The 22,649-nt window shown below is 43.1% G+C and overlaps 1 protein-coding gene across 1 annotated transcript in view; it reads left to right on the top strand.

Moving 5' to 3' along the window:
- Positions 1–22,649, top strand: part of trip4 (thyroid hormone receptor interactor 4) — a 69,082-nt gene that overhangs the window by 24,755 nt on the left and 21,678 nt on the right. The window contains exon 12 of the mRNA XM_053634114.1: positions 7,044–7,146. Within this exon, the coding sequence (XP_053490089.1) occupies positions 7,044–7,146 (103 nt within the window). The remainder of the gene's footprint in view (positions 1–7,043; positions 7,147–22,649) is intronic.

The following is a 22,649-nucleotide window of genomic DNA, read 5'->3' as shown; positions in this document are numbered from 1 at the left end:
ACAATCTGCTTAAAGATTTCTTCTCGTACAGCGTAGAAGTGGTCTAATTTGGGTTTAATATATGATCGGTCGTACACGATTAGCCGTTTTTAAGGTGGCACACGTCGTTAGACGCTAATAATTGTAATAATCAACAGACACAACAGCTGTCACTATTGGGAAGATGTTTTTCTATATTATATTATATTATAATCAAAATATGTGCATTATTGCAAGGGAAAGGTTTTTAAATGCAGGGGCAGATGCTGCCAGTCGCCGCAGGAGGTTAATTACATTGGTTAGAATTGTGTATTGGCCATTTTCTTAAAAGACAAGGCTGTAATTGGGGTAAATTGACATGACAGGACAGTTCCATGCCTGTACTATCAGAAATCACATTACAAAATCCCAGCACCAGTTATTTTTTTTTTGCTAATTAATTTGTTAATTCCCACCCACTAGCTAGTTCTCCCCATGACGTGGCCGCTACCGATCAGGGAGGGTGAAGACCAGCACATGCTTCCTCCAGAACTGCCCCCCCCCTTTTTTTTTTTTTTTTTTGCATTGAATCTTGTGTAACATCAGAGGGCACCTGAACCCACACTTGAACTCTTGACCACGGATGAACTCCCAATCTCCAGACGATAGGGCAAACAAAATTTTTTATTCATCATCCATCTTCAGTAATCACAACATCCTGGTCAGGGTCGCACCGGAACGCTAGCTGGGAATACGCCAGTCTGTCATTGTATGGCGCACTATGCACACAAACATCCGCTCATTCGTTCACAGCTAGGGGACAATAGCCGGTTTTCAGGAGGTGTGAGGAAACCAGAGGACCTCAGGAAACCCATATGGACACAGGAAGAACAATGCAAATCTCCTCACAGATAGTAATCCGAGCTCTGGAATCAAACTGGAGGTGTGAGCTTGTGGTGCTATGAGCTGTGCCACTCCATTTTTAAAAAAAAATAATAATAGTAATTATAAAATCTTGACCAAACTGAGTCATTTCTTCCGTTAAAATGAATAATAATTTGTGAATATTCCAAAAAGGACATTTGAATTCCGAAAAGAAGTTTGTTTCAACACTTCTTTTAAAGGTCATCCCTTGCAGGGTATCTGACATGACATGGCCAAAGCTTACACGCATGAACGCTCTACTCTTCTTCTTTCTGCAAAAACTCTCTCATTTCTTAGTTGTTATTAATGTCTATGCATGTGTTCTACATTGCATTTATCTTGGGTTGCTCGTATTATTTAATGTGGTCCTTGTGAATGTCCTTGGGCTTTGGTCGTATCTAAATGAATCGTTTTTATTAGATATAAAATCCGAGAGGAAAGCTGTGTCGGCTGTCTAATTGACCCCTGTAGAGAAATTCCTCCACTCCCTGCCACTCTGTCATCTTGGCCAGTTTTTACTTTGCTCGGCCTAATTAACCAAGGCGATGTGGAGTCCAGCAGCCGTTTGGGGAGTCCTGGTGAACTGCTGAAGTGTTGTTCCACCATGGCCCTGTCCTCCACTCCACAACTCCATCATTAGTGGCAGTCCCAATGGTACTCCCACTGCTAATGTGGCGGAGTGTGTCATCCGCCAAGGCTAGCTTCTTGCTGTAGAAAGCAGCGAGCTGTCAGTCAGAGCTCGGAACAGGCTGTGCGGGTTTCACCTCGTCAACCACGGCATCCATCTTCCTGACAGGCTGAGTAGAGAGTCCTGCTGGGCCAGGGCGTACAAACTCAATCGTGCTTCCCTGGATCCGCACGTCCCTCTCAGCCAAGTCCACGTTCTCTGATCAGACAGAGAAAGCTCTGCTTTCATCTTTCCCACCATTTCATGTTTGGAAGATGAGTCTGCAAACGTAGCGTTTTAAGATATCAGGATAGAGATATTATTGTGTACAAGATCCTACCGCTTGGCAGACTTCAAGCGTTCCCCAAGACTGTTGTATTCTAACTCTTGGAATGCAGAGCCTTCACTTGTGTTTGCTTCTCTCTCCCAGCCTTGTTCTTGTTAATGAGGTGAAGAAGGGTAGGGTGGGGGATGTAGATAGAAAGCATCCTGCCCCAGCCACTCGCTCTCCCTTGTGTAAGGCTTTGTGGGAGCGACCAGCAGTTCACTGGGGGGCAACGGCTTCCAACCGAGCTGAATGAACACAGATGGGCCGTGTTCCAGGGCCGCAATCAAAGCAAACATTCACCCTGGCCCACCGACACGCTCATAAACATGGCTCTTATTTCACATTGGGGGTTCAGGGTTAAAAAAAAAAAGAAAAAAAAAAAGACCCTGCGATTGCGACCCTGAAATCACCCCACCACCACCACCACCACTTTTGAGCACAGTATTTATTGGCCGAGGCTGTGCTGAAAAGCTAAGGTGAGATTTGTGCAGCTGATGAGAGTTATTTAAAACATGCATCACGTTCGAATCCGAGGTTTCCGTCAAGCCTTTGATATCCAGATGGAGCGCATAGGCTTTGATAATCCCCAGGGGAGCACTTGCGCGTTTGTGATTTTCATCGAGTTTCAGCGTGGAGCTCTTCAAAAGGCCGACGGTCGGCTTTGTCGCCGCAGCCAGCCTTGTTTCAAGAACAAGTCGAGATGTTATTTTTGTCAATTATGTTCGTTTCACTCAGTATGATCTCATAATCCACTCGAATAGAAAGCCACTCAGATTTTACACAAAGAGGCTTAGCCAGGCACATCAGCTTTCATTGACTGTTAACTCTCGTTTTGTACACGGCTGAACACCAGATTAACTTTAACAGCCATTTCTAACGGAGGGAACGTCAGGCGTGACAGACAGAACCAGATGGAAGGTGAGAACTTTTCCAGAAGCACAGTAGGTTGTTTTGTCTAAAGTTTGTCTCGGGCCACCTTTGAGGAGGTCTTGTTTGTGGCAAGAGGTGAGGTCATGCATACACAAAACTCCATTGGCTGGAACTGAGGAAAACATTTGGCATATTCGATGCTAACCACCAAAATAAATGACCTCATAAAGTCGTCATTTTTTCCCCCCTCTCTATTTTTGTTTTTCTTTTTTCTCTTTCTTTCTTAACCACTATTCTCTCTCACTGCAAGTTGAGTATGAAGGGTTCAATTCAACCAGCTATTCAGTTTGATTATGGGCTGCCGCTTCTTCTTATTATTATATTATTAAATTTTTTTACAGTGGGGATTCAATGACTCTCTCTCTCTCTCTCTCTCTCTGTCTTTTTTTTTTTATTTTAATTTTTTATTTTATTTTATTTTTTTTACATTTTTTTAATCGAACCCAGTACCTGTGAGCTCCAGCTGTTCCTGGAGGTTTTGCATGGTTGCCTCTGTGCACATGGGAGCTTTTCAGTATGCATTAAGCCATGGTTCTGCAGGCAGATTGACTGACACAGTGGCAGCCTCTGAGCCTCTAATAGCTGGACATGTATTTCCTCGTGACTGAGGAATAAATTATGTAAACTTGCCAGTGCCAGTGTTGGACAGTGTTGTATAATTAATGCGCACTCCAACTTGACACCAGTTCTTTCTGTATGTGAAGGAGGCGCTTGAAATATTAATTACGGCAGGACTTTTCTAACGGAGAAAAAAAACCCAGCATGGTAGCTTGAAGCACTATATCAAGTCAGTAATGAAATACAAAAGAGGAGTGCTGTTATTGGAAAATCATCAATGCCAGGGTGATGTGATGCCACTCTTTTACCTCCCCAGTGCTCTGGCTTGTTTTATTCCTCTAATACCACAGCAGTTTCTCAACAATGACCATTTTTAACTTCTTAAAGAGCGTCATGTTGAATTTTTAACCATTTGTAGGTACGTTTCATGCTATCGAGCATCCACAAGACACTTCGAGTTAGTTCCTGTTACGTTATTACTGATGTCATAACAGCTAAAACCCTGTCTTGAAGACTTGCCCATGGTTATAAACTTGCTGATTTGTTACAAAGCACTGACACTGGAGACTCCTTCCATAAACGGATACTTACTTAGACAGCTCCTTACGGTTATACGTCAACATGCTTGGTAAAATCTGTTTCATTTTAGGTGACTTCGCTGTAACTTATTAAAACAAGTGCATTCATTGAAACCTGGGATTTGAATTACAGCTACTGGCTGAGCTTTTGACCAATCAGATTTGAGAACTCTACAGCGCTGTGGTGTCATGGATATATATTCTGTAACTGGGGATTTAATTATCGATTCAGTCGATTGGTTAAAATAATGACTTCTAGACTGGTTTGTCGGAGCACTGGTGCAATGCGTGATGTGTGCCTTTAGTGAAAGAAGTTGCTTTTTTTTTTTTTTTTTTTCTTTCATGTCTATTCTTTATAAGCCGGATGGTTTTGTTACTGTAGAATAATAGCAGAGAGAGAGGTCATATATCCAGTAGCAATTTCTTTTTCATTATTAAGTGTCCCAGCTGGAACGCCAGCCAGGCGTTTGCTTTCACTGCAGCTCCCATGTGCCCTCTGGCTTGCAGGATATCACCTGCTCGAATTCTTTATTTTCTCCTCCACCCTCATTCATGCTCTCTTGTGTTTACACATGAATGATTTGCATGCAGCCTGTGCGATCCTGTAATGAACACTGTCGCGGCGTGTTATTTTGGAAACAGGCCTCTTCATCTCGACTGTATGTCAGTGCAGGACTTTGTGTCTTTTCTTCCGAAGAAAAGAGAGAAAAACCTCCCACATGCTTGTGTAAGAGGATCTGATCCGCTTTCTTTTTCCCCATTACGAACAACTTACTGACTGAGCCCTTTTTGTTTTTTAGCTTAACCCCCCTTTGCGCTCTCTCTCTCTCTCTCTCTCTCTCTCTCTCTCTCCTTTTCTTCTCCACGCAGACATATAGACCAAGCTCCCTCAGAATCAGGAAGTTAGTGCCAATGAAGCCCTTTTTATTTGGCTGAGATTGAGTGCAGCCAAGCGGGCCGGCTGCCACACAGCCACATTAGCACCGCGCCACGGCAGGAGGAGATTGCTCGTCTCGCCTCCTAATTGTGGACAGCAGCTGAAAAGCTGTGGCTCGGCGCGGGGAACAGGGCAGCCGTCCTCGGATTCATCATTCCCCCGCCTGGTTAAGGTTCTGAGCCGCCTTTGTTTTGCAGGGACACGGGTGGGCCATGACTCTCTAGTCCCATGGTGTTTCTGGCACAAGGGTCACTCTCTCAGCCTGCCACACTTCAGCACGGACAATACGAATCTCTCATCGCTGTTCTTTATTGCCGTGACATGCTGCCAACAACCCAGGCCACAGAATAAAATAAGGTGCTTTCACTTATCTGGCACCTTGTCAGCAGATTGTTGCAGCTGCCTTTTATCCTTGTTTTCGCCCGCTGACTTGTTTTTCAGTCTGTGTCCAATGTTAGCGGGGAAAGTGTGTGGGCTGAGGGAAACGCTCTTTAGCTCAGATTGCATCTGACCATCCCGCCATCCTACTTTCATTGGGCCTCACTTAGCAAACTGGACCTGTACGGATTTATTCGTAAATCGTTCGCAGGAGAAATGCGGTTTTCACGGAAATCCAGGAGAAATGTTCGCGTCTAAGGAGACTCACTCATGTGAACCTGCTTCCAAAAGCAATCCAAAACAAGTGCGTAAATTAAGACAAATAATACTAGTCTTTCAATCAGGGGGGGAAAAAAAAAAAATTAACGGCGCCCTATAAAAGGAGGAGGAGTTAGTCTGCAGGGTCTGTGGTAGCTGATGTGGCTGAGCTGCATTATTTGAAGATTTGGAAGAGCACACACCATTTCGTCGCACTGTGAGCTTTGCCTTATACAGAGTTTTATGAGCGACGCTGAACGTAAATCTGCTGTCCCAGGTGATCAGCATATCTACGCGAGTATGAAAAAGATCAGCACTATGGAAACTTTTTTTTTTTTTTTTTTTTGTGAATCTGGCTGGGATTTTTAACTTGGATTGCACTACCAACAGTAAACGACTGATCTGTGTGTGCCTAAAGCGAACGTGAAATATTCCAGGCTTTTTCAATTATCATGTAATTGGAGCAATCACACAGAGATATGGATTTAGGGCAGTTAAATTCCACAGCTCTAAATCCTAATTACACAGGCGAGGATGGAAAGCAGAGCCTTAACTGACAAATTGTCCGATTTATTCAGAGTATGCATGGGATTTTTAAAATATTTTTCCCCCCCTTTCTATCCTAGCCAAATACTTAGTCCTGCGTTGTTAGGTTTTAACCACGACCCCCTTCCTCAAGCATTAACTGCATTTTGATTTGAGATTAATATGGAGTATCAATCAAGTCAGTGGTTTATGGCAAATGAGGGGATTGAGGCAGAGCCACCGGATTCAATAAAAAGGAGGCTATAAAGGAGTAGCCGGTCTCTCTGTTGTTAAAGCCTGATGCTCCATTATTCTCACTGAGCCATCGAGCAGTCTGTCACCCTTTAAATAGGCCTCAGCCTACACGCACACACACACACCCACACACACTATGCGCTTTTGTTCTGTCTTTCCTCAGAATTTCTGCCAGCTCAGATTAACCTTATCAAACCCTGGAGTATTCCAAACGCTTGCTTATCTACAGGCCAGGCAAGAATGTATAAACCAGAGATTTCACTAACAGGAATTTAGCACGGCTGCCATGTTTTTTTTTTTTTTTTTTTAAGAGGGAGAAACCTGTTTGGCAGGCGATGTCTGTTTCCTCCGGCTTGCATTGTAATAAGCAATCGTACTGTAATGGTATAACAATACCGAAACAGTTTGTTCAGTTATAAGAAGCCATCACAGCTACACGAACAGCATGAATAGTGCAAGTAAAAGCCCTGAACCATTTTTTCAGCTCCCTTTTTAGAGACCACAGGAGGGGGGGTATAAGGGGGGGTTGTGTTTCCTGACTGCCGAGATGCAATCACAGCACCATCTGATAGCGGAGAGGAAATAAGATGACCCACAGCGCTACCCCGACAGATTAGATAGATGTCACCTTTCTCATGAAAGTGTCAGTCAATTTCGAACTGTGCCGCGTGCTTTCTATCAATTACGACACTTGAAAAGCCTTTCCTTCCTGAACCAGCCTCATTGTTTCTTTCTCTCTCTCTGCAGTATCCTCACATCAGCGACGAGTCCGCCTCTCCATTCGTCTTCATTTGCACCAACCCCCAGGAGCTGCTGGTGAAATTCCCCATGAAAGGGAAACACAAGATCTGTAAGTCCCGCCTGTGCCTTTCATTTGATGACTCGTTCGGTCTCACCCCGAGTCCAATACGCCATTATTCTCCGTTCGCATTCACATAAACATGCACTCGTGCTCGCACACAAGCTCGAGAGTATTGCGAAGGCCCATCTGTTAATGTAAGATACTGCTGAGCTCCTGCCCAGGGGAGCAGGCAGGGTTTAGCTGCAGTCTTCTCAGGATGGATTGGAACCACAGCGAACATCACCTTCGGTGAAATTCACATAAGCTTGTTGCTGTACCGCCGTGCGGCGTATTAGAGCCGTTATTGAAGCGTCACACTTTTTAATATTGAATAAATTAAACACCCCGGAGTGTCGAGTGCTGTTTTCACATATGTGTGGTTTTTCTTGGTAATGTGTCAGCGATTAGCTGTTAAGATATTACATACAGTTAAACAGCGTGAAGGGTCCATATGATACCAGGAATGGTTTTAGTCGTGGAAAATGATCATCATTCCGAATTAACCCTAAAGCAACCGATTCAAAGGGCAGAGCTGTAGAAATGCGACATGGACTGAGCAAAAAGAGAACATAAATACTGGATGTTATAAAAACTAGTTTATTTATTTAGTCATCTAATCGTTGATTTAGTGCCGGCTCTATGTTCTCTGTGCTCCAAGTGATTTTGGGGATTTCTATACACCTGGCATATTTCTGACCAGAGTTTTATGAGTGCTTGTTTTATTATGTTTTAATATATTTAAAAAATATATTTTCCCCGTATTCATATGCCAATGTTTCCACTTTAACCGTATTTCCAATCTTTTAGTCTTTTTATCTTTAAAAACAGGTGGAGATTCTGTTCTTTCCACTGATGTGCTCTTTTTTTTTTTCTGTACACTTGCTTTGTTTATTATATCGTTCTTAAAAGGCTGAGGTGGTTGTTGTTTTTTTTTTTTTTTCTTCAGCTCACAAGTGCATATTTAATTGTAGCGACTCAAAGTGTTCGCTGTAGTCAAACACTCGAAGAACAGATTGGGTGTGAAGTGGTTGTGGATAACGATGGTAATCATTCACACCTTTACCCCTGCTAACAGCTCGGAGTTAGTTTTCAACCGGAGCCTAAGGTTCTTTAATATGAGTGGAGCTCCTTTCAAAGCGTAAGGTAAGTGGTAGTGCTGACTTGTACACGGGCGGAGTCGAGCCAAATGTCCAGTCCAGTTCTTGGTTCTGCAGAGAGGACTATTTCGCTGTTTGCACCTCTGGGTAAGCTGTGTGTTATATGCGTACACATGTTGAATTTGATTACACTACTTGCCCATGCAAGTTGACTTCAAACATATGGGCGGCGCTAAAATCGCCGCATCCCTCGGTAAAGAAGCGATCGTTATAGAATCGTAATCATTAAGGCGTCTTGCCAGAATCACTTTTCTTCCAATTCTTCCGATCGGCGATATTCCCTCTTTTGGCAACATCACTATTTTATCATACAGTTTAATGCTTTAGATAGGCTTGTGTGATTTATTGCATTTTCCTTTCTCTTGATTTTCCGTTTCAAAATATCACTAATGATGTAATCGCACAGAAATTATGGCCTATAAAAACTTTTTCTGTCTTCTTACTTTTTTTTTTTTCTTTCTTTTCTATTTTGGTGAAAACCCAAAAGTGCTATGTTTGACTATTCTGATCTTAAATATTTCTGTGGCATCCCTGTACTTGTTGATCTCCATTTACCTTGACCGAAAGTCAGGGAGAGCATTCTTTTTAGACATAACCCTGTATTTGTCTCATATACTGGACATTACAGTACAGTGAAATTCTTATCTTCACATATCCCAGGTTGGTAGGAAGTTACGGATGACAGTCATGTTGTGGTGCCCGTGGACGTTAAGGTTAAAGGCCTTGCTCAAGGGCTCAGCTTAGTGGTGCTGGGGCTTGAACTCTGGACCTTCTCATCAGTAACCCAGAGCCAACACGGCCTACTGAGCAAGTGAAATTGGGGTTTCCAGGAAGCGTTCGTTAATCATGGAGAAACATTTTCGCAGATCAGTCCAGATTATTATGTGGATCACCTCCCATTTTACTGTGGTGAAAAATATTGCTCTTTTGGCTTATTTTTGAGTGGTAAGGACTGAGGTCAGATATGAAAACCTGTGGGGTCCCCTGGGATCACCCAGTTAGTTCAAATCCAATGGTTCGTGCGTCGTTCTTCTAAAAGGGGCATACTCTCATACAGTTACGGTTTTGGTAGATGAAATAATTTTGCTCTGCTATTGAGGAAAGAGAATTAAATTGGCTTGGGTTTCATCCTAACTGGAATACTATTTGGTCTTAGTTAAAAACAACTTCAAAAAATCGAGCTTCATTTTAAATGCATACGTTGGGCATATTCTACACCAAATTTACGACATATTAAAGGGTTAGGGTTATGCTACTGGAACTTACTTGCATATGTAGTTAAATCAACCAATTTGGGGAATGTGTATTGTTGGTATTGTCAGATCTGATAAGAACACCCTTAGGGAAAAATCCCTGTCTGTGTTTATTAGGCGATGACAGCTCTTTTACCTTCACACAGACTCAAGAGTGGATATAGTCACCGGCATAACAGCTGCAAAAAAAAAAAAAAAAAAAAAAGAGGCTATTTTACACAAATTCATGTCTCAGTTTGCTCGGCTTTTTATTTTATTGAGACATACACTACCGCTCAAAAGTTTATACACTCCCCCCACACACACGTTTTAGAATAATAATAATAAACAGTGATGGGGAAGTGGTGGCTTAAAGTGGTTAAAGGCTCTGGGTTACTGATCAGAAGGTCAGGGGTTCAAGCCCCAGCCAAGCTACCACTGTTGGGCCCTTGGGCAAGGCCCTTAACCCTCAATTGCTCAGTTGTAAAAATGAGATAAATGTAAGTTGCTCTGGATAAGGGCGCCTGCCAAATTCCGTAAATGTAAAACTCTGGAGTAAGACAAATGGAACTATGGGAATTATGTTGTGATAAAAAATAATTTAGTATTTTAGCATCTTCAAAGTCGACGCGCTTTTCGCCTAGAATTTCCAGAAATGTATTCTTGGCATTTTCTCACCCGATTTCTTGAGGAATTTCCCTGAGATGCTTTTTAAACAGTATTAAAGGAGTTCCCACCGACGCTGGACTCTTATCGGCTGCTTTTCGGAATATTTCGCTCCGAGTCGTCCGTTTAAAAATAATAATCTTTTGTAAATAAAATGTTCGTTTTCTAATGAAAGAAACGAATACGTCGGCACGATTATATTTTTGTCTACAACACCGATTTCAAACATTTAATCACACACCTTCAGATCGAAAGGTTTTTCAGAGCATGAGAAACATTTCAGTCGAGTGTCCACAAACTTTTGACCGGTAGTGTCGTTTCATTAGAACGAATGAAAAGGCCAAGGCAGCTGCAGTGAGGAGCATGGATACAAGGATTGCATTGATTCTGAAGGACCTTACCAGTGACCCCTGAAATGTATGGCTTATGTAAGCCACCCTGTATGCTGTGTTTTTACATCTCCCCCCCCCCCATTTGGTTTCAGGTGAATTTTTTTCAATTACTTACCTGCAGTAATGATCTCATGTGATTTTACATTTCCAACACATCATCCAAGTAAAATCCACCATTTTGAATTTGTCTAAAGCCAGTATGACTTCCTATTCACGTTGTTTGTTCTCTACATAGGGTGTGACATAACGACGGTGTTCTACAGGCGCAATGTAAAATGGCTTTTGAAATTTATCGTATTATAACGTCGTCCGTTGAAGCTACTACGCTAATAGAAAAATGCTAATAGATCCTGGGGCTCTATATGGAATCCAACTGGTAACGTGTACACTACCGTCATCCGATCTATCATTTTATTTTTCTCTCTTTGCCAGTCACTAAGTATTATTTCGTACTGTCCTGAAGAAATACTCGCACGTAATGGCCTAAAATGAATTACGATCATTTATATGCCGTTATGCTGCGTTTCCTGTGTTTCCAGTCTGCCATAATACCAAAAGTTTAAGTGCATATTTTGCAGAGCTGCTTTGTCGGAGATGATGATGCGCCAAGAAACTTGGCTGTGAACCAGGTTATTACAGGCATGGCACCCTTCAGCAAGACACTTAATCCAAAGCCGGTGCCGGTCGGCTGCGCGTGCAGCTGACATCTGTAATTCAATTTGGGGTGAAAGTGTCAGCTAAATTATATAATAATACAGAGAGTGGTGCATTATCCTGGAAATGAGGTACTTCATAGAACCGCTGTATTTTTTTTTTATTTTATTTTTCTCTCCTGAGAATATACTCGAGATTCACATTCTGACACTTAATTCACAAATTTGCCTTCACTTTATTGGCTTTTCTTCTTCACTTGCTTCTAATTAATTAGCATGGTGTTGCATGGTGTCCTTGAATGGCAGGCCTACAGTATTTAAGCGTATTACTGTTCACGTTCGTTACTTTCACTTCACACCGACTTTAAGTGACGTTTGGACGTTAGATTTTCCGAACCTCGGTTTTGTGAAGCAGTAGGAAATGTGAGGGAGAGGTTGTGGTCTCTTTGGTCAAATAAAAGTGTAGAAAAAAACTGATTATCATTTATCATTGGAGCGGTGTCATCCTCTGACATGTGCTCTTTTTTTTGGAGGGGGGGGGAATCTTATTTTTAGCAATGTTATTAAATCAAATTTGTCTTACGTAAGCATTAAGGATGTGATTGTTTTGGGGGCGGGGGGAGGGCATACAAAATGACTCTTGATCAAAGTGTATAACTTTTTATTTTAATTTTTTTATGCCTTTATATGGTCTTATTACCGTTACATTGCTATAATATGTATTTCGGGACACTTTCACGTATGCAGATTTTAGTGAAATGGACTAAATGTTCGGTATTTATCTACTGTAATAGCTTACAGTAACTTACTTAAACGTCCTGAATATTTGGACCAACAAACAAAAGAGGAAAAATTCGGTCTGCAGCACACGAAACTATCATTTATATAATTATCTACTCAACTTATTTAGAGCCGGCTCCATGTTCTCTGTGCTTGAGAGATGTGCTTTTGTTTACGTTTTCCAACCATTGAATGTGTTTTGCAAGTACGTTTTTGAGTACGCCCTACACACCCCTTACAAACTATTATCGTTGTTGTGTTTTTTTGGTTTGTTTAATTATGTGCGGTACCAAACCACACAGTGTTTGACTCAATCAGTGGCGTGTCTGAAAGTGGTCTCGAAAGCATATTTTTCTTATATACTGTTTATATATCGAATGAAAGTTATGTGCTTGTATCTGTTGTCTGTTGACCTGCAAACCATGTCATAAACCGAGTTATGGGCACCAGGTCAGCAGGTATTACAGTAAAAGCTATCTATTAAAGAGTCCTGCTGAGGCTTATGTAAGTAAAGGACACAAAAAGAAAGCCTCAACACAATCCAACCCCTTTGACACGGCAAGCGCTCTCCATTTTCCACCTGCTTTTCATATCACTAATGGGGCTTTCTCTGTCCATTTTGACCTCGTGTCTAGCCCGCTTCACCCCATTCATTCTCATTCTCTCCTAAGCCGCCTGCGCTCTCCAGAGACGTGACCTCTGGGAACCTCAGCCAGGCTGTGCGGGGAGGAATGAGATGTGCAGCGATAACCCGGCAGGCCAGTTACGGTCATGCAGGAACCGCAGTCGTGTCCTGCCCTCTGTCCATTCCTCTTCAGTTTAGCCAACATTAGGGTCAGGATATGTTATCCGTGCTGGCGCTCTGACTCGAGCCGGGCTCTTCAGCTCATAAAAACCGAGCAGGCAGGAAGTATGGATTGGCAATCAAAGAGGGGGGATGCTTACGGTCTCGGAGCCAGGCTGGGATTATTATCGAAGGAGGTCTACATGAAAGTCCCATCTGCAAGTCCATAGCGGAAATCCATCAGGCGCTGGAGCTCTTTGCTGCCTGAATTGTTGACATTTAGGAGTGCAAAAGCCCGGCGCTCTGAAAATGAAATTCCCATTCAGCGGCTAATAAGAGCCTATTAAAGGCTCCGCAAGCACCCGGGCTTTTGCTTACGAGGCTCCCATATCTCTTTTATTCTGTCATCTCATCCGCTCAGCTGAAGGTCACCCCTGGCCATTCGCCACCACAGCAGACATCCTGACAAGTGGCTCCAGCCATGTGTGAATATTGCAAGCTCAGGTCAGCGATTCTGCTGCATTCTAGTTTTTCAAAAGCTGCATTTCTTCCTTCCTTCCTTCCTTCCTCTTTTATTGGAATCGATGTCGCTGCCATGTCCGAGCGAGCGCGCCCTGTGATATAACATACACGTTTATAACAGGACATCCCTGATGTCTAGAGCACAGCTGCTACATTTCCATCTACAAGGCTGACACGATGCTGTTTTCCAGCTGTTTTACGTGAATGTCTGCTTTTAAACTCATGCCAAAAGGATTTCTTTATGCTAATTTGGCCCTGCTTTCCAGAAAAGTCTGGATGAAAGCCTTTTTTTTTTTTTTGCGTAGGCGTAGCATTTTGTTGAATCTTTCTGCTTTGTTTTTTTTTTTTCTTTTTTCTTTTTTTTTTTTTTGCAGCACATATCTGTGATCAGTAAGCACCAGAAGCTAGAAATAGTAGTAATATTCTTACAGCACAGAGCAAATACGTTCGTTACAAATAACTCCGCCGAGATGTTGTTTAAGGAGCCGAGATCGAAGGAAGTCCATTTGTCACGGCACTCCGCACAACCTCGAGAGCTACGGCTTTCCGATTACGAAATGAAAGAACTCTGAGAAACGCGTTTTTGTTGTCAGAGGGCACGTATTCATCTTTTAATACACTTACTGGATAGCAAAGTTTTTTGACCACCTTGGCTCTTTCCATTTTTTTTTTTTTTTTCTCCCCTTTCCATAGTGGCCTTGTTTCTTGTCTTCTACCTTTTCTGCCTCCAAACTCATCCGTAGGGAGTGTAAAAAGAAAGAGAGAGAGAGAGCGCTTGTGATTTATTCATGGCTTCCTTTTTTATATTCATGTATTTTCCAGGGCTATCTGGGTGCAGGGGAATTTTCGGCTCCACCAGCTGCCAGGCTGCTAGACAGAAATCAGGTTTCAGCTCTATTGAGCCTAGTGGCAGAGCAAGGCAGGGGGGCGGCGGGCTTTATATATTGCCCAGGAAATGTGCAGCAGACTTCAGAGGTGACAGGCTGTGTTTATTAGAGATCTGTCACACAGCTAATGGGCAGCCAGGAGCAGGCTGGCGCACTAATGTGGAAGAGCAGCAAGCAGGGATTGAAGGGAGGGGAAAGGGCTTCCTGCCTGCTTTCGACCTTTCCTCCAGCACCACTGACACTGATCCCCGCAAGAAGGGGAAACGCACGTCATTTTAACATCACCACGAGTTTTATGACGCAATAAGCAGGTGGCGAGTGAAATGGAATCATAACGCGACTGCGGCGGCGATGTAATTTCGGATTGATTTCCCAAATGAATTTGCTACGGTGTTCTGCTCGGCGTGTAACATTTCCATCTCGGTATCGGACAATCGATTAGTTCCGCATGGGAAAGGAAACAGCATAACCATTTTTCCAAAGCCGTTCACCATGTCCTTAAAACAATCCTATAAGACTTTAATGGCTAAGTACTTTTCCGGACCTCTACGGAACTGATGGATTTATCATATGGCGCACTTGCCGTGCTTGATAAAGGTATTAAGAGCAGTAGTTTAGATCAGACAGAAATGTATGAGGTAGGCTGCCGAGAAGTATGAGCTAGTTAGCTAGGTAAGTGCATTAATACTGACACTAATGAGTATATAAATTCCCATGTAGGGGACAAGTGATTTTTCCTAGTCCTTATTCCTTTCAACGAAATTGTCTGCTTTTAAACCGATCATAGTTACATTTAATGTTGTGGAACGTCCACGGGACAAATTAGCTCTTGTTATCACTTGCGTTATATACGTTGTATAATCAGCCATTCCTTTTTAGAGGGGGGATAAAAATGCAACCCACGACGTCACCTGTCCTGAAGAATTTCACGTATTGTAAAACTTACTGACTGTTAGAAAGAAAGGTCTGACAGTGGAGACTCCTTCCATGAATGTTGATGTTAAATAAGCGTTTCGTTCAAGAAAGCTTCACCATGTCAACATTTTTCTTTGTTAGATAACATGTATGGAGGAGGCTCCACATAAACAGATTAACAAGTCCATACAAGAAACGCTAAAATAATAGAATGAGTGGTTAAGACTGAGCGGAAGGTCGTGAGGTCAAATCCCAGCACTGCCAAGCGGTCACTGCTGGGCCCTTGAGCAAGGCCCTGAACCCTCAAGTGCTCAGTTGTATAAATGTAAGTGGCTCTGGGTAAGGGCATCTGCCAAATGCTGTAAATGTAAACGTACTATAAACCTGTGGGCCAATCAGATTCATGAATTCAACAGCACTGTGGTATAAATATACATACCAAATAAAAACGTCAATAAACATAAAAACAATATTGTCGTGCGAAAGTCAATATTGTGTAGGGTTGGGGTTTTTTTTTTTTTTTTTCTTCTGGTTGTTGTACAAAAGAAGAAAAAAAAACCCCACTGGAGACTACTAGCCTGCTGAGCCAACTTGTCTCCCTGACAACTATGAATAAAATCTAATAGAGAACATGTAATCTCATGTAATGTCCCGAGACTCGTGCTACTAATTTGTCCCACCGTATGTGCAGATGGAGCAAAAGAAAAGAAGGTTTGTGTAGACGGAGGACAAGTTAGGAAAAGCGAGGGTTCGACGTGTCGGGGAACTCGACGCAAATAACGCTGTGGAGGTCCTGTGTGGTCGAGCAACGATCCAAGAATGCGGTTGACATTTTGCTTGCGAACTGAAGCAGACCATGACTTATCTCCTTATTACAAGTGCGGGTCAGACCACCGGAGTATGTAAATAAATAATGCAAGGAGACCTTGAGTGGCGGCATCTCCTGCGCTCCTCAGTGTCAGATGTGTGGCGTGACATGAGCTGGCCTTCCATTCATTATCAGTAATGAGGGGATACGCTTAAAGACTCGGGCTCCAGAGAGACTAAGATTATACTGTGTAGAGAGAGGAGTGTAAGAGATGAGCTTTCATGCCAGGGGCTGTGTGTTGAATGCCAGCTACAGTCATGTGAAAAAATAAGTACACCTCATGGAAATTGTTGTTGTTGGTTTTGTTTTTTTGGGTTTGTTTGGGTTTTTTTTTTTTTTGACATATTTGGACAAGCAAACATTTTATTCTCTTGAAACATTGCCTAATAATAAATGGACATTTTGTAGTAATTTTCACCATTTAAATGAACAAAAAGCCAAATCAGTCACATGGAAAAAAAGTAAGTACACCCCTACATTTATCACACCTACAAATCCATAAAATTAGAATCAGGTGTTGAAGAATGGGTGTCAGTGATTAGAACCTGTTTAGGGAGTGCAGGTGGAACCGGTCTTATTTATACTCCTCTCATATCTAGTGTCTGGTGATTCCTTTGTTATTGAGGTGTGTGGTGTCGTCATGCCAAGAGTTCTGTAACGCCTTAAGAAAAAGGTACATGGACAATTGTGCAAAACGCCTACAAGAAGTTATTTCTACTAAAGGGGGGCGATACTAGCTTCCGAGGCCAAGGGTGTACTTACTTTTTCCACAGAAGTTGCTGTTGAATAAATGATTGAAAAAGCTCATTTTCCATGTGGTTCTGTTCAAGTATATCGACTTTAGTAATAGGCACTGTTTCAAATACGATAAAATGTTTGCTTGACCAAATATGTAAAAAAAAAAAAATAATAAAAAAAAGCGCCAAGAATTTCCATGGGGTGTACTTATTTTTTTTTCCACATGACTGTACCACATTAGTATCTGTGGCTTAATTTTACTGCTGTGCTGCAAATCCTAGATGACCGTGTTTGAATTTCAATTACGGCATATCAGCGTAATGAGGCACCTATCTTTACTAGGTTGGGAGTATTTTTTTCCCCACTCTGTTTGTTTTTAGGCTCACTGCTCTTCAAAACTTTGTTACTGGAAGCGAGGAGCTCTCGACTCGCTGGCCTGAGCCTGTGCCAAGATGGCCACTTAAGCTCTGATTAAAAATTAATGCTCGAGTGAGAGAGAGGCAGATAGAAAAGAGGTGGAGAGGGGGGAGGTGGCGATTATGCGATGGGAAGAGCGGCAGAACACATGGAGCCTAGCTGTTAGGCTCTGGTTTCACTTAAAGCCTGTTTACGCTTTAGGCTTTTGAAGGAGTACATTGCAGGATCACGCGACATGCAATACTATCCCTGATGTTCAGTGTACATGGAATTACTAACAGCACGGCGCATTTTGTCATCGAAATTGGCTCGGAAAGACATTTTCCATCCTCGGTCCGAAGTCAGACACGCTGTTGTACTAACACGACATCCAGGAATCGTGTATTTAATTTTAGGGCACAATAGAAAGCTCTGTTATCGGTCCTTATTTACTCTGCAACAAAACACACCAAAGCCTCGACTTTGCCTCTAACCTCCTCCTCCTCGTCCTCCTCCACAAAAGCAAGGAGCGAGAAGAAATACGGGACTTTGTATGACCCCCCACCATCTTCTTTAGAAAGAATTCAATAACAAATCATCTTTCATTGATGGGCCGAATGTGCGAAGCAGAGGTCAAGTCTGTAGCAAAAGCTTCCCGGCATGCGTGTGAACCATGGCATTGTGCAGGATCGCTGGGATGAATCACCAACATGAATGAGGGGGGTTGGGGGTTCCCTTTACGCTACTTTTCCTGTTTCGGTGGGTGTGAAAGGCCCTTTAGAGGCCCTTTAGAGAGTCCTCAAAGCTGTGTTGTGCTCGCCTCTCTCCATGCCCACCATGAATATTGCATTAACACATTCCCCCGCCGTACACAGGCAGAGCAGACTCGCTCCCACTGCGAGCATACTCCTGTGTGCAACGTGAGGCTTTCACACATCGCGCCTGGTCTTCGTTTAGCATCCGCCAGGCTTGTAACCTGCCAGCAACAACAAGCCTATATAATGTCTGTTAACTGTGGCAGGATGCTGTGGCGTTAGCACATTGCACTGATTTTACACCATGCCACATATTGCTCTGTGCCCCAGGCGATGTTTAAAGCTTGTGACAGGAAATGAAGCTTAAAAGGAGAAGGAGCACTGTTTTTAGGGTTGAAGTAACCTCATTGTGTTGTCTTACGAGATCAAATTTCAAATCTTGCTGATAATGAAGTGGAAATGACTACTTTCGTTGATGTTGGGGAAAAAAAGACAAGAGGTGTTTTCAAGCTTTGTGCGAATACTCAAGTCCGCACCCAGGACTGGTTCTGGGCTTGGTTGGGGGAGGGGCTGATAATTGCAGGTTTGCTCGTGTAAAGTTTCTTCCGAACCACGGATCGATTGAGCAATTCCATGTGTCACGTTTGTGCGAAGGTTTGCAAACTGGTAGGCAGTAGGTTCATCCGTTTCCCTTTGGTACCAACACTCAGCTGGCAAAGATCAACGGATGCATGACATGCCATCATGCCGGAATTCCTACAAACCAGGAAACGTTATTGTATAATAAGACTTTTAGCCAAGCATGCTGGAGCGAGACGCGTGTTTTACAGAATGTTCTCGGTAAGCTAATTACGTTGCCCCAATCCTGTGAAAGTCTGGGTTTCTAAATCAGTAAGGCATCCCATCTCCTCCACTGACCTCCTTCATAATAACCCTTTCCTTGCTATCACGAAACTTGAACAGGAAATAGACTGACAAGTTGAACCAATCATGTTGGTTGGCATGCAGTGACGAGAACAGATAACTTCCATACCTTGATGCAGCCGCGAATCCCAGACTAGCATTTTCAAGCCTACCCAGGGATCGGTTCTCTGGACTGCTCCTGAGATCGAAATCCGCGTTCTCATTTCACCAAACAGACCGAACCTTCAGGAAGCACGTCCCTATAGAGAATTGGGAGCAGTGGAGCAATTTATCAACTCTGGTGATAGGGTTGCTCTGAACTCCACTGATGCTATACATAGAGAGCTCCATTTTCCTCCCATTTATGAGATGATGGTGATCTTCAGCTTGATTAATGAGTCGAGCGACATCAGCATGGGCCCGATCAATTTTCATTGCTTTACACTCGTTAGCGTGAATACAGGTCATGCCCAGATCCCGACTCGGAGATTCAAGCACCTCCTGCTCCCTCCTAGCTCTTGATGAGGTAATCTTTGGTGGCTTACCTTCTCCCTTGTCTTTTATTACACAGCAATTTTCTGTCCATTAACAGTGGTATAGTGCACTAGACATCTCTGAGCAGTGGACACTTGCTAGCATGGACAGGAGAAGAAGAAGCACTCTTTCCCTCAAGAGACAGACGAGCAGGGTAAATTCTGCCGCCTCTCTGTTTATTATGGTGTAATCTTTTTTGACATGCTTTGTCATGTGCTGTCCTTTGCAGAAAATCAAGCTGAGGCTGCAGTTGGAGGAAAACTCCATCCTGAACGCCTTGCACGTGATTCTTCATGATTAACATCCGATCTTCAGAGGCGTCCAGGATTTGTTTCGTATCGATCATTTGGTTTAAACTTCTTTCATCAACACATATTTTCACTTAACGGTTTCCTACATTACGGTTTCCACAGTGATGTTTGACTACCTCTTGATGGTGGTGCTGGTGGGATTTAGCCTCTGTCTAAAGAGAGCCATGCAGCAGCACTTTAGATCTTTAGTCTTCCCAGTTCCGTCAGTACACTCTGCTCAAACAGATCAAAGCTTTCATGCTAATACCACCGTCAACACCGTCACGCCAGTCGTCTCCTAGATCGCTAACCGGCTGAGCCGATACTTTGTTGTAACTTGGGGAAGTGGGAAGTGGTAGCTCAGTAGTTAAGACATTGGACTACTGATCGGATGGTTGTGAGTTCAAATCCCAGCACCAACAAACTGCCCCTGCTGGGCCCTTGAGCAAGGCCCTTAACCCTCAACTGCTCAGATGTATAAAAAAAAAAATTAGATGAATGTAAGTCGCTCAGGAGAAGGGCATCTGCCAAATACCAGAAATGAAATGAAATGAAACGTATAGCCGCATTGCATTCTGGAACTGTGAGTCCAGCATTTACGTCAACGTCTCTACTAGAGATCTAACCTAGATTAGTTGTTAATGACTTTGAACGTAGCTGGAAAATGACGAGTGAGAAAAGAAGCCCTCATTTTATACGAGCTAACCTGACCATTATCGCTTATGTTTTGAGATCGTTGAAGTCTTTTTTTTCTTTTCTTTTCTTTTTCTTGCATTAAACAACATTGTAACTGTGCTATGTAAGGGGAATAATACAAATACATCAGCAACCAAGATGTTAGCCCTTGAATCGCTAAACACGGTTTCGATTAAACATTTACTGCTTACAGGAGGGGTAGCAGTGAAGGTTAGGCGAAGCTCCATCCTGATTTCCCTACTATCCTCTCTCCTCGGTTGCTTGGCAGCCAGCCAAAAGCCTGGGCTGTTATGGGATGTGTTGCTTTGTGCAAGGTTTCAGCTATGGCAGGAATTTCCCCTGAAGTCTGCTGCAGTCAGTCCCAACGTGGCAGCCCCATGCCTTTAATTAAGCTCCCACCCTCACAGAGAATCCACTTCCAGCCACTTCGGACTCGCAGTTTGAACGTAGCTGCAGACCTGGTCTCACGTCCCTGTTAAGCAATGAATCCATGAAGACGCAGCCCCTGGTCGCGACTGCAGTAATTAGAGAGCAGTTGGGTTTATATTTGGAAATGCATGTCTGCTTGTTGCTGGAGAGAGAGAGAGAGAGAGAGAGAGAGAGAGGCTGAAAATCCGCTGCAGCTGCATCGGTTGTTTTGTTGGCGCTTATTCTAACGGCGTAAAGGCAAATGAACGAATGATTGGATATCAATTAAAAGAAGGGTAAAAGATGCTACATTGGTTTACACTGGTCTGGCTATAACTCAGTGAGGAAATAATCCAAAATAATATCATTGTAATCCTAGGGAGGAAAACCCCTGGGTTGTACCACAGATTGTTGGTCAATAATGAATACAAATTGTGATCATTGGTGAACTGCTGTGGTGTAAAAGGAATAAAGCGCTTTGGGATGTGGTGTTCTCACTTCAAGGTGGTAAGAGTAGCACCAATTGGCATCACACTACACCATCGTTGATTATTTTCCTATAACAGCACACCTCATCCTGTATTATTCCTCAAGTATGCTACACTATTACACCTTTATATGCCTTGTCACTTGTGTAAATCATGATTGATTGAGCTCCCAGTGTATTCTGAAAGACTCACACACACACACACACACACACACACACACACACACACACACACACAGACACATTTATCTCCAGATCTCTGCCTTGAAGAATTTCGAGATGAAAAAACAAAACAGTACTCAATGCCTCATTGTGCGGGGTTGTTTTTTTTTTTTTTCTTTTTCCAAACCCGCTGTATAATTAGCCAGCGCGTTATTATTTTTTCCCCCCCTCCTCACTCATTTTCATTCTAAACTTGCCATTGTGGGGTTTTTTTTCCCCCTAATAACCATGTTTACTATTTACACTGGGAGTTCAGAGCACATCCACCTCCGTCGAGGGTCAAAGCTCCCAGCGGGTTAATCCACAGCCTGATCTGCTTGGCTCTGCTGTCTTTGTGCCACGGAGCGGGAGGATGGAAGACGGAGGACTGGAAGGGGGGAGGGGATCAGCCGAGCTCTCATAAACACTCCGCTCACACTCCTCTCCCCTATCCCCATGTATGGACTAGTCTTTTCTCTGCAAAGGAGGCCCGCCGAGCTCGTGTTTACGCTTTAACATCTATACGGGTACATAAGGCAGAAAACACATTGTCAGGGTTTTTTCTTTTCTTTTCTTTTTTTTTTTTTTTTTTTTTGGGAAGTGCTTCAAAATGTCAAACCGTATCACCCAAATTCCAATGACAATTCCAGTTTTACAGTTTGCATAGAGGATTAATAAAGAGCGAAGCAAATCTCCATGGCAACACGTCTATCCACGTTTCTTTCGGCGCAACCTCACTCTCTTTGACGTGTTTGCTCTCAGCTGCTTCTGAGGTGAGCGCCGTGCTCCACAGATGGACTCCGTGAGCGTTAATGTGTTGTGGCGTGAGATTGGCAGGCGTCCAGGAGCCGCTCATCGAGGCAGAGCCGAGCTCACTCTGCCTCACGTCACTGTTTATTCTTCACCGCAGTGCAGCCGAGCACCTGAGCTCGATTCTAGAAAAGTGCGCTTACACTCGACTCCAGCTGATCCTTTCCAGTCTCCTTTCTCTACTCTTCATTCATCGTCCATTACTTTCTCAAATACACCTCCCTTTAAAAAAAAAAAAAAAAAAAGACCAAAAACGCTTATCTTTCTTACCCCGGCTCCCATTTTGATAATTATCACGAGCAGCATTTAATTCTGCTCTCTCTCTCTCTCTGCAAGGAGCCCTAGAGGAGCCGATCTGACCTAGTTTCTGTGTGAGCCCACATTCAGAGAGGCTAAAACCATGTTTCCTGCGTCTTTGTTATGCCTTGTTAGCAAACA

This window comes from Ictalurus furcatus, chromosome 10 (genome assembly GCF_023375685.1).
Source record: "Ictalurus furcatus strain D&B chromosome 10, Billie_1.0, whole genome shotgun sequence".
NCBI lineage: Eukaryota > Metazoa > Chordata > Actinopteri > Siluriformes > Ictaluridae > Ictalurus > Ictalurus furcatus.
The sequence above is the reverse complement of the archived record's forward strand: the minus strand, read 5'-3'. Positions and strand labels throughout refer to the sequence as shown.